General features: G+C 26.7%; 1 protein-coding gene and 1 pseudogene across 2 annotated transcripts in view; one reads left to right on the top strand and one right to left on the bottom strand.

Annotated features, from left to right (window-relative positions):
• The window catches only part of LOC107170610 (NFX1-type zinc finger-containing protein 1-like), a 62,931-nt pseudogene that overhangs the window by 40,162 nt on the left and 9,357 nt on the right, over positions 1-13,412 (bottom strand). The window lies entirely within an intron of this gene.
• On the top strand, positions 721-12,169 carry LOC107170615 (uncharacterized). Its single transcript, XM_015520780.1, has 7 exons — positions 721-748; positions 837-916; positions 6,086-6,229; positions 9,406-9,642; positions 9,742-9,974; positions 11,744-11,876; positions 11,975-12,169. The coding sequence occupies exons 1-7, from the start codon at positions 721-723 to the stop codon at positions 12,167-12,169; spliced, it is 1,050 nt and encodes a 349-aa protein (XP_015376266.1).

Genomic DNA, 13,412 nt, shown 5'->3' on the forward strand with positions numbered 1-13,412 from the left:
AGTTCCAATCATCTAATAAGCAAAAAGGACAAAATATTATTAACATAATATAAATTCAATACTAAAAATTTGAATATTTTTCTGTTTTTTTTTTTCAAAACCAAAATTCACACAACCAATAATCAAAACACAGACTAGAGTGAATAGTGATGAGATTTCGTTTAAATAACTAGTAGTGTATGACATAACATAATCATATAATTATTATGTAGAAAGAGCACGAGAGCAGTGAATTGTGATTATACTTAAGCTATTAACTCAATTATATTTATAATTGGACATTCGTCATTCAATAATAATTTAATATTATGGCGGGATATGGGCGTAGGTCGGCCATAGGGCATATATTGTAATTCCAATTAACAACCACCGAGAGCGTTAGTAGTAGGTAGTTCACTTTTTCGAATGTTAGATAAGAACTCTCGTACACCGCGGTCTAACATTACGTATTATAGCCCAATGTGCAACCATTCTATCTAAAGCCGTGCGAATAACAATGGAAGGTTTAAATTCTAAGGTACCCTGTCTAAATATTATTAATATGTAAAATCCATGTAGGTGCATTTAGTTAGCAACTGCTTGTTTGTAAATTTTATTTTCGATTTGTTGATAAGTATAATGTCAATAGATATTTTTCGTTTTTACTCATCTAGTTATATATTTTTATTTAACTAATATATAATAGCCGTTTATACCTGCTTTAGATAAAAAATTTTGAAAATGAATAAAAACGTGATCAGCTATACAGGTTAACTAATTTGCAATTAAGTTTATTTTAAATATTAGGATCTGATATTTGTACCTAATTCTAACACATTATGATTTTACGTATTAAGAATGCTGCAGTAAACTGGAAAAAATCGCTTCAAAACGAAGAATTTATGGATCTGAGTCAACTCTCAAGTTGAACAAAAAAGTAATAATACGTGAGATTACAAATAACAAAATATTGCTTAAGTGTTAAGGAGATAGGTACTTACAAAGTTCTAGTTTGCTGTAGACATATTCACATAGGTACCTACTATAACAGTATAGCTGCTGTATGAGCTTCGAGATGTAGGTAGTACAGTAATAATTTATTAAGTACCTATTCTTGAATAACAAATACTCGATAGTCGGTACTCGCTAGATAGTATCTACATAAGAAGGATATCAGAGCGCAGGGTATTTATTTTCTTTCTATGGTCTAAATACAATATTATATAATAATATTTATAATTAGTCAAAACCAGGGATCGAAACCGGTTTTTCAAAAACCGGTTAAAACCGGTTAGAACCGCGGTTTTTTCATTATTGAACACCGGAACCGGAACCGACACCAAAAGCTTTAAAACACCGGTTAAAAAAACCATAACTGAAACCCGAGGCCTTTAAAAACCCGTTTATAAAACCCAAACCGAAACCATAGAATTGAAAAACCGTTCTTGATCAGTTCTTGAAAAACCGATTAAAATTTAAAATCAATATCGGTTTCTTCAAATTTTATAAAGTTAATTATATTATTTATAATTCTAGTTAAAACGAGTATTTTCATTCGAAGAAAATAATATAATGTTGGAATTTATTAATAAAAATCCCGATGCTCTTAGGTAATCACTAACCAGTATTACGAAATATTAATATTATCTATTGGTAATACGAATATTGTTCTATTTATATTTTATATTATTCCTATACTTATTGTATTGGTTCTAAATTAAAATATAATATAACTACTATTATTTTGTTCGCCCCTATGCGGTTATACATGTTTGTAATCACTAATCAGTAATCTGTATTGTTGTTATATTTTATTAATTGTAATGTTATTATTTATTGCCTATTGAGTATTGGTAATAAAAACGACAAATGTTATTAAAAAATAGAAATATGTAAATTTCTAACAATCTCTTGGATTAAAAATGTGTGTTAAACGTTTAATTATACCTTTTTAAATAACAGAATTGTCAATACTCCAATAACCTTTTTTAGCAAATATCCATTTAAATTTAAATTTAATATTTTGTTCAAATTATACTGTAGTCTGTAATATAATGCATTAATGCAATATTATTGTAAATTACAATTAAATATTAATGTAATGTAATCAAATAATATGATAATAATAATATGATCTCTCTATAATATGTTGTATGCAAAAGCAAATAGGTACCTACTACCTACGTTGTTGAGAACACGAAATTAGTTCTGTTGACCATAACTTGGCATATTGTATGTACATTCTACACAAAGTGTACAAATTGGATACCTATATTTTAATTTTTAGGGCTTTAGGCTCAGCCCTTAATAGTTAATAGATAGATAATAAAAATTGGGTCAACGGTTTTTAGATGTAGGAAAATATAATAAAAATTTAAAACACCGTTCCAAAAACCAAAACCAAACATTTTCAAAAACCGTTCTTGAAACCGATAAATTTTTTTAAAAACCTTTTTTGAAACCGAAACCAAAACCAAAAAGTTTGAAAAACCGATCTTAAAACCTAAACCAAAACCAGAAAATTTAGAAAACCGTTCTCAAAAACCGAAACCGAAACCGTTAAAATATGAAACGGTTTCGATCCCTGGTCAAAACGCATTCATACAAAATCATTTAATTTTTTATGTTTTTGAGTAAAAATACCCATTGCAAAAATAAAAGAGAATATTAATTTTGACTGTTTACCATATAAATTTGTATAAATATTTCATTTTATAAATCAAAGTCTGACGGAAATTTCACAAATTTAATTATTACTTAAAGATAATATAGCATATATATTACCTATATTATATGGATATAAACTATAAATGTAATTTAGTAACAGCAATGAGTAATGTATACACAGTTAAAACAAATTAAAACAAATATTATTTATTTATTATGGACCTGAACTAAGATATTATGGTTTTCATTAAGGCATATAGTCTAAAAAATTGGGTTCTGAATTAATGAGACGCATTATTCTTTGTATGGGATCATTACATAAGTAATTTGTTGAACGATTACTGAATTGAAATGTATATGCAGTTGTGACTCAATCCTGATTCCTGGTAATATGAAATGCGGTTTTATTTATACGAATAGCATTTATTTTTATCCATTAACAACCTTGTTAATGAATTGTACGTCCAATACTTTCATTCTGGTATCAAGACTATCTAAATTTAATAACTTAGAAATCTATGTATAGTCATATGGCGGGTGGTTAACTTTTAAAATATGACCGGTAAAAGAAAAAAAGCTTTTTGGATGCTTTCAATTCGTTCTGTTTTTCCTAGTGTAAGGAGGAAATATTGTTACAAAACATTTTAAAAATTTCAATTTACCAAATTCTATTTTTTATTTTTTATGCCGAATATAAAGTAAAATAATGATAAAATCTAAAATCGATATAACCAACGCTCAAAAATAATATTCTCTAATATTTTTGTTATAGGTAATTTTAATCTATACTCGAAGATAACACAATATTCATAAATAACAATTATGTTCGTTGGAGGGAGTTAGTAAAAGTTGAGCCGACATTCTTATAAGATAGACCGAAGAAAATGTTATTGTATACAAATTCTAAAACCTAGAAATGATAGTAAAATACTATGAAGTATTGTAGTTGTTAACCAATAGAGACAATTTTATTTTTCCTATACAAGAAAATTTGTTTACTTAAAACTTTAATAGGAATCGTACCAATGATGAGATATCCATGCTAAAATATATTTATAAATTGTCCTTAAAAATTAAATCATATCAAATAAATATAGTGAAAACGAACTTCTTTACAATTGTAGTGAAAAAATACAATACCTACTACCTAGTGTTAAGAATGTTGTAAATAATCATCTACTTAAATAATTAAAATTAATGGTTTTGAAAAAATGTTAATGTTCTAAATAATTCACAATTTAATTTACGGTGATTTCAAATTCATCAGTATAGTTGGTGGATAATGATGATCAATACTATTGTAGAGTGTGAGAGTGAAGCGCTTAGTGAATTGATTTCCTACATAATATTTTTGATGCTACAGCTTCGACTTTTGGGTGGTTTTCGCCTGCGATAAGTATTATTTCAGAGAGTATACCCTAGCACCAGTTTACCTACTGATTTAGTGTATACCCTATAGTATAGGGATTCTCAAACTGTGGTACGCGTACCTCTTGGGGGTACTCAACATTTTTTAAGTGGTACGAGACTGGCCAATAAACTTTTAAATTAAAATAGATAATAGTAATAAATAATATATACTTTAGTTATTAGTAACTCAGAAAAGGTACCCAAAAAATGTATTAGTAAAAAGAGATACAGTGTTCATAAAAGTTTGAGAATTCCTGCCCTATACATCTATACAATTATAAGAGATGCATACGTATATACCTTCAAAATTAATCAACGACAAATTTAAAATAAAATTGCTTTCAAACAAGATATCTTTAACCTCAACTAATTAGTTTGGTAGTTTGGTATAAAATTATCATTTGTTTTTATAATAATCAACTATCATATCAATGCCAATAATTATACAATTATAATCACAGCTATATAAATGCTATCAATTTTATTGACTTATGGTAGGTATTAAGAGGACGTTTCACCCGCATGTGTTGTCTCCGTCTTACAAGTGCTTAACATTGCACAAACTGTTTCGCGCGGGAAAGAACCGAGAAAGTTACAGTTATAACTAAGAAACGAAATTTTCACCACATAAAGAGGAGAATTTTGTCTGTGCAATATCGTTTTTATTTTTTCGATATCAGAACTACAAAGAAAGTTATTCATGCTTAAAAAACACAAAATTAATGTATTATAAAACAATAAGAATTTTTTTTATATAAGTGATATCAAAAAAATAAAAACGATATTGCACAGACAAAATTCTCCTTTTCATGTGGTGAAAATTTCGTTTCTTAGTTATAACTATAACTTTCTCGGTTCTTTCCCGCGCGAAACAGTTTTTGCAATGTTACGCACTTGTATGACGGAGACAACACATGCGGGTGAAACGTCCTCTTAAGAGGACGCCCACCAACATTTATTGTCTTAGTATTATAAACGCGTAATATACCTACCAAATTCTCACTAAGCCGTTCACGTATAATAATGTCTTCTTCCGTTAGCTTACAAATTAAAGTGAATACCTATAGACCTATAAAACTTGAATGTAAGAAAATTATATATATATATCTATGTTTTGTTCGAAGTTTTTTTACGATAATCAAGTTTTTAACTGAGATATGCCTGTATAATAAATTGTAAAATAAAAATACTCATAACTCACTACACAACTGAATTATCGTAAAAAAAATTTGCAACAAAACACGGATAATGTGCCTACCATCAAGTTTCATAATGGGTATATACTATATTCACCAAACGGGATTATTATCCCGTTAATAAGGCGTGAACTGCTGAACGTAAATTTTGTGTTAGGTACATGTTTGTAAGACTGAGACAACAAATGCAGGTGGGCGTCTTCTAAAGTAACTATTGCACCTCACAAGCAGATTTTATGATAAAATATAGAATGTTGTGCAATACCTTTAATGCTATAATATTAGTTGTTTTTCGTGTTATATATTATATATAGTATATACATTATTCATTACTCTAAATAAAAATAATAATAATTTATATTATATTACCAATTAGTTTGTGATAATAAGAGTTAACATTTTAGCAAATATTGTATGTAGTTATCAACTTTTTACCCCATAAATTGCAAACAAAACAGAATTATATAATAAAAAGTGTGTTCAACTCTATATGGTAGGTACATATAAGTGATTGATAATCTTGGGGGAGATGGGCTAGATATATCAGCTAATTATTATATAAGTAATATAGTAACATCTAGTATAATATACGTATATTATACGTTGGTGGCAGTATTGTTATAAACATACAGTTCCCACTTGTTCCTGGTTCTTGAACAGAGGAAAAATTATAATATATACGTAATATAGATAATAGACCTCATAATAAGCTCAGTACATATCCATATTGGTTATAACTTATTGCATTTACGTTCCAATTAATTTAATTATATTCATACGTAATTTAAATTAATCGTAACTGTTTCAAACTATTCATGAGATATTAATTAAAGGACTACAAACTTGATGTGTCTAATGAAAATATTGACAAAGAAGCAAAACACAAAATGAAAAAAATGCCATTTATTTCTGCCAGTAGTGCCAGTAAAAGTTATAATATTGGCGTGAATATCCAATCAACTTTATCCATGATAAAGGTTAGTATTATATTATAGTTGTAACTATAAATATTAATAATAATAAAAACCAGTTATATTCCAACGCCTGTATAGTAAAATAGGAACCTAGTAGGTAACAATACCTTAATAAAATAAGTAAGTATATATAATATATTATAATAAATAATATTTAACATAGTAGTATATTACCCCATTCGTGTTTATATAATAGGCAAAATTAAACTTCAGTGGTCAGATTTTGAAATAAGTTCTAAAATAATAAATAAATGATGTTTTGTAGAATTATATCTTAGAAATTAATTAATTAATACTTAAACACAAAATTCCACCAGATTGCCACTTGGACATTATGGTGGGATCTATTGCGGGGTCTCCAAATAAATAAACAAGGCCATGCATTTTTTTCTAACTAAAAAATGTGTTATATTCTCTATAGTGCACTAGTAACTATTATATTATAGCTATTTATTTAATATTACTTTATAATAAATTATAAAACAATCAAATTTAGGATGCTGCAAATACATATCCTATAAAGAAGACTGATATTATTATTTTTCAATTTAAACTACGCGTATTAAACAATATTTTAGATTCTGAGCGGAGCGATGAATGTATTGATTTTACTATGAAGTGTGTTTTTTTTTTTTTTTGTGTCTGTCATCACGTTTTGGGGCAGTAAATACTTTTCTAAATAATCAAGAAAAACAAACTAAAAATTAAGGGAAAAACGGGAAATTTTACGCACACTCATTTTTCGACAAAATCGATTTTGGATTTTATGTAACTTTAAAACGAATGATCATAGATACATGAAATTTTCACCGAATGTTTATATAAAGATATTCTATCCACCATGCAATTTTCAAAAATTTTCGACTTAAGTTGAGCTATTCATGGGTATAGGCTATAGTTTGAATTTTGACAAAATACGTAAAAATCACGAAAATTCACAAATTATTTTAAGCTAGAAATTCATAAAAATTTTTTTAATACAAGATTCCTTACAAGTTTTTCAATCTTTATCACAAATAAAAATTCCACCGAAAATTCAAATTAAATTTTTATAAGCATTTGAAATTTAAATTTTGACAACATTGGATTTTCACTTTTAGCGATTTCCTTATTTTGGTGTAACTCTAAAACAAATGACCGCAGATACTTGAAATTTTCACTGAATGTTTATATAGGCATTTTATATATTTGATAAAATTTTCAAAATATTTAGATTTGTTTTGAGCTGTTTACTGACATTTTAATTTTTCAACTTTTTTAGTTTTTTTTTTCTATAAATATCGATAAAAATTTATTTGTTCGGTAGAAAAGCTTGAAAATTTAATACAAGGCTTCTAACACATTGTAACAATAGCAGTTAAAAAATATTAAAAATTCGTAGGCACGATTTTTTTTTTATAAGCATTTAAAGTTGAAATTTTGACTAAATACGTAAAAATTACGGCAATGTTCAAATTATCTTAGATAGAAATTCATAAAAGTTTTTTCTTTTTAATTCTAAGATTTGAAAATTTAATACAAGGCTCCTAACATATTTTTACAATAGCAATTGCAAAATAAAAGAAATGCGTGGTCACAATTTTTTTTTACAAGCATTCAAAGTTTGAATTTTGACAACATATGTAAAAATCACGAAAATCACGAAAATTCGCCAATTATTTCAAACTAGAAATTCATAAAAAATCTTCTTTTTAAATCTAAGATTTGAAAATTTTTAATAATCTATAATATATCCTAGACAGATAAACCGTCTTCGCTCAGAATCATTTTTCGTATACAATGATATAATATCATTGGATGCAAATTTAATTCCATCCATTATAGTAACCCACTTATAACCTACTGTACAGCAGAGCGACATCCACGACTTACCCGCCTTTTTTTTATACTATAAAGAATACCTATAGAAAATCAATGTTTTATTTCTATTTTTTTCATTTTTTTCTGATCGATTAGCTCCGTCAACAAATGTTATTAACGTATATGAAATATATTTACATTTTTTTTTTTTTTTTATTACAAAAACTTATATTTCTTTGAATGTATTACTAAATAGCAAGCCTGGGCAAGTTAATGATAATTTTTAACTGAGTTAAGTTAAGTTAATGCAAAACATTTTAAAAAGTTTAAGTTAATAGTTAACCTAATTCTTTTTTTAACTCAGTTAAGTTAAAAGTTTTATGAACATTTTCAATTAACTTACTAACTTAAGTTAAGTTAAGTTATTTTTTTTTTTGTATAATATCCATATAAATAAAAAAAATCATAAATATTATTGACCACAGGAAATAGCCAATAGCTTTTCTATACATAGGTATTGAATTAATAAAATTATGTAGTAGGTATGAAAAAAATACAAAATTGAAAATGCCGAAACAAATACAATCCTTTGATTTATTAATACACTAATACAGACAAGTATTATACATTTTTTTTAAATTATTAAATAAAAATAACATGGTATTTAAGAATGTACTCTGAATACTTTTTCAGGAAACTAAAAGTCTAAAACTGTTAGAGAATATAGCCAACTTTATACTTCATTATATTTATTATTTAATTATTTATAAATTAACTTAACTTGAATTTGATTAAAAGTAACTTGTTATTTAATAAGTTTATATCAATTCAAATAAGTTAAGTTAAAAATTAAGTTTATGAAAATTAAATTTTAAAAAGTTAAGTTAAAAGTTAAAATTAACTTAACTTTTAACTTTTTAACGCGTTTATGCCAAGGCTTGCTAAATAATAAATTAGTTCATGTAACTCTAATGCAAGATTGCATGAAAAAATTATTAATTTAATTGTTCAATACAGTTAAATAAACCAATCATGTGTCTTTAATCATTATTAAATTTTAAGCAATCATTAGTTCACTATTTATTCATTAAATGTCTATTGTTTGTTCTTGTAGCCCGGCATAAATATTTTAAAAATATTGTTACTTTGTGGTTTCTGCTGTTAACCCCGTTCAACGATTTCGTAAAGGTGTCCAAATAAATTATTTTTCATTTTCGATTCTAGAACAATCTGTTAAAATTACATCAAAACAAATTTTTAAAATGTGTGAAATGTAAATTTTTCTCAAAGATAGTGTTACAATATGATTATTTTGAATAATTATGTATTATTATAATTATTATTTTTATTTTTTTATAAATATTATTATGAAAATGCAGCAATTCCCTGGTCAAAGTTATGATGATCTAGACCGTTCAATAAATTCATCTACTAACTTTATCGTAGAAACGAAATTGAACAAAAACAGCAGAACTAGCTTATTATCACAGCAATCTTCAGATGTGCATTTATGTCCAGCTATATCAGAAGACAAATTTACAAACCAAAAGGATGAAAATTTAAATACAAACCCGTGGGCAGTGAAACAAACTGATGCTGATAAAAATCATTTTGATGTAACTTAATTTATATAAATAAGCTAATAAATAATATAATATCAATATGATTAGTAAATAATTGAACAAAATAATAATTGATAAATTCTTCTAAATTAGTTCGAATTACAAAAAAATTCTTGTTCCTGTCCAAATCGGTTCATGGAAAGTTACCATAAAGTAATGGCGCCTTTTATGAAGCAATTGAAACGTAAACAAAACTCAATTGAACCTCCTCAAAACCCTTACACTAAAGCAAAAGTCGTACAATACTACGAATTATTATCAAGGCACATGCAAGCGCTCAAACTAACTATAGTTTCAATGAATAACGAATTTCTAACAATAACCGAGTAAGAATATTTTTGGATTAATTTAATTCCTAAAAAGTGTAAATGTCTATAATACTACTGTATGATATATAATAATTAGTCTGTACTATATGATAAAAATCAGTATTTAAATATGTTAATGTTTCTTGAAAAAACTTGAAGTATGCCGTACTTTAAAAATGTATATAGGTAGGTACAGTACTATCGTTATTTGTGCGAAGCTACGAACCGAAGGGAAAGAAATTATTATCATTTTATCGTTAGGAAATTTTTTAGGAACAGAACTACTATCCTAAGCAACATTTTAAATGTTATTTTAATTATTTAAATTAATGAAAGTTTTAAAATTAGTTTTTGTGGAATTTTGGACTCGAATGTCATCGGATTTGACTGATTTGTTATAAAATCAATGACTTTACGAACGTAATAATGTTATCGCTCACAAATATCAGAATTTATTAAGTTAAATATTTATTGGAAAAAAAATTAACGAAATACGCTCTGTTGTACAGTTATAGCCTACCTACCTGTAGGTGTCGAGTCTAAAGTGTACCTTGACAGTTATATCATTGAATACATTACATTAAACTTACTGTAGGTTAGGTTACCCTCTTATTTTTTTTTCCCCCTTCCCCTCAACATACACCACAAATGGTTCTAAATAAACATTATGGGTTTTTTTTATCAATTTAAAAAATCAGAATAATTAATACTAAAGAATACACATTGTGTGTTATTGTGTATTACACAATAACATAATAATGCGTATTATGTATACCAGTACATCACCCTGGTCCATACAAAGACTGTTATTATAGACAATGCACAGATATTTGTAACAATACTTAATGCAACTTGCCGTTTTGAAACATGAAACGAATAATATGGCTACTGTAGTTGAGGCCATTGGAGAGTTTGAAATATTATAAATAAAACAATATGCCAAATGGGGTTAAAACTATAATAACAACTATAAAAATTAAATTAATTAATTAACTGTTAATCAAAAAGTAAAATGAAAACTATGAACAGGAAAATTGAATGAAAGGGTATGTGTGTGAGAGTGCGTATAGGGTTGAGACGCGTTGTAAATCAATGATATACCATATACACGCAATGGCGAAAGCGAAACCACTGTTCACAAAAAATAATATTCGAATTGGGTTATTGGTTGTTTGGTTCTACGTTTATTCCGTTAATTACTATAAAAATAATATAAATTTAACTACAATATGATATTATCTACTAGGGAATATAAGCTGATACAATGATTTATCATATAGAATTCAAATTTCACATGTCCATTACAACAGTGTTCCTAGTAGGGAACTTCCTACTCAATTTCTATTGTATACAGCAGAGTAATTATATACATACCTAATTATTCACTTTTTAGTAACTAACTTATTAGTATATTTTTCTAAGTTCTAACTTAAATTATGCCCATATCAATTAACCAACTACCTAATTAACTAATTGAACTAACTAATCAAACCAAATGATAATATTTCTAAGCTTTTTAAGTAGTCACCTAAAGTTATAAATTACTAGGTACAAGTCATTTGTTTTTAACATTGGTAATTTTAACTACCTACCACTTATAGATAGGTATAAATTATTTTCATTGTAACTTCCAAGCTTGGAAATATCCATTACAATTACATGTTTGTTTTCACCAAAATTTTGTTTATGCATTTGCGTTTCAATCATCTTCAATCGACAATAATTAGGTATTAGGTACCTACATTTATATTTTGAATAATTTATATTGATACGAATCATGTCATTAGAAAATACAACAAGCTCTACGAACAATATATTCGGGATCAAAATCAAAACCTCATACCAATATTACTTTACACTGAAGACGAACTTAACGCATTAAGATCCAAAGTTGAAGAGGCCGTTGATGTGTACAAAGAAGTAAATAAATAAAACATAATCAAATTTTGACGAACTTAATGTTAAATTGTGTATGTAAAAAATACACACATAGACACTCAAGCAATTCATTATTTTAGGCAGCTTTTGTAAACACGGAAGAAGTATTCAATTCGTCATCGAATCTGCTGGCAGATATTAAAGCAAATGAAAATCCTAGACCTAAGGAAACGACAACTATACATTTATCCAAAGTGTTACGAAGAGTTCAGTGCCTTCAAGAAAAGCTCAAGATCGGCCATTTTCTTCATGGTTGTGGTGACCAGGCAGAATAATTATATATGCATAAATATTTCGTGATTAATATTAAAATTTAAAATTATTTTGACTAATATAACAGAACACAATGGATTAATTGAATAGAGTAAGTCGTAACGTGTTACGATTATATGCAGGCCGTAGAGCATTGAGATAGGTGATTCTTAGTTGTCTTTTTTGGAATATTGGAAAGCTATACGTACCTATGAAAAGAAATATATTACACAAAAACATAAGAAAACGAAAATTTATAATCAAGTGATATTATGTATAGTAATTGTATACTATAATTCAGACAAATCGAAAAAATGCTGAGGAACTGAATTTGTATTCACGCCTAAAGTATAGAGTTCTTAGTAAAATACTAAAAGTCCTAATACCTAATACCTGATGCTTATTAGCAGCTCCGTTAAAGCTTTGTGACTTGTGTGAATAAAATAAAATTTTCACAAATAACTCATTTTATATTAAGATAAGAAGATAAATACTTTATTGCAGTTGAAATAATTTTCTATGAAAAAAGATATTATTATTATTTTAGATTCTGAGCGAAGTGATGAATGTATTGATTTTACAATGTTCTTTTTTTAGATTCTGAACGAAATGATGAATGTATTGATTTTACAATGATGTGTGTGTGTTTTTTTTTTTTTTTTTGTGTCTGTGTACAGCATAACTAGTCGAAATAATGCTTCGATTTCAAACTTTGGGGGTGGTTTCCGATGTAAAAGTGAAGATTCTTGGTGCATTATAGAGGTCAAAAGTAAACATTTTCCAACAGTTTTCAAAAAAATCGAGAAAAACAAAAAAAAATGACAGAAAAACGGGAATTTTTACGCAAAATCAGTTTTCGACCAAATCGATTTTTTTATATGGTTGTAATTCAAAAACTAATCAATGTAAATACTTGAAATTTTCACCAAATGTTTATGCTAATGTTATCAATATACAGTTTAATTTTCAAAAAATTTTGAGTTTTTTGAGTTATCTATAGACCACTGAAATTTTCAATTTTTTGAGAATTTTTTTTTGAAGTGTCGGTAAAAAAATGTTGGATGACCAAAAAAACTTGAAAATTTAATAGAAGGTTCCTTATGAGTTGATCTTATTGTAGATAAAAAAAATTAAAAATCGTAAGTCACAATTTTTTTTAATAAGCGTTTATAGTTCAAAATTTTACGAAATCTGTCAAAAACGCGAAACAAATTTTCGATTGAATTTGCGATAAAAATTTGCAAGTAATTTTGAAGTTGAAAAATC

The sequence above is a fragment of the Diuraphis noxia genome, unplaced genomic scaffold (assembly GCF_037042655.1).
Source record: "Diuraphis noxia isolate RWA-SAM2 unplaced genomic scaffold, SU_Dnox_SAM2 contig0001, whole genome shotgun sequence".
NCBI classification, from domain to species: Eukaryota; Metazoa; Arthropoda; class Insecta; order Hemiptera; family Aphididae; genus Diuraphis; species Diuraphis noxia.

Bases quoted from the DNA above. Each gene is read 5' to 3' on its own strand.
- LOC107170615 (XM_015520780.1), top strand. From the start codon at position 721: ATGAATAAAAACGTGATCAGCTATACAG. The intron at 749-836 runs GTTAACTAATTT...TTACGTATTAAG, and splicing joins AAACGTGATCAGCTATACAG to AATGCTGCAGTAAACTGGAA. The intron at 9,975-11,743 runs GTAAGAATATTT...TCATGTCATTAG, and splicing joins GAATTTCTAACAATAACCGA to AAAATACAACAAGCTCTACG.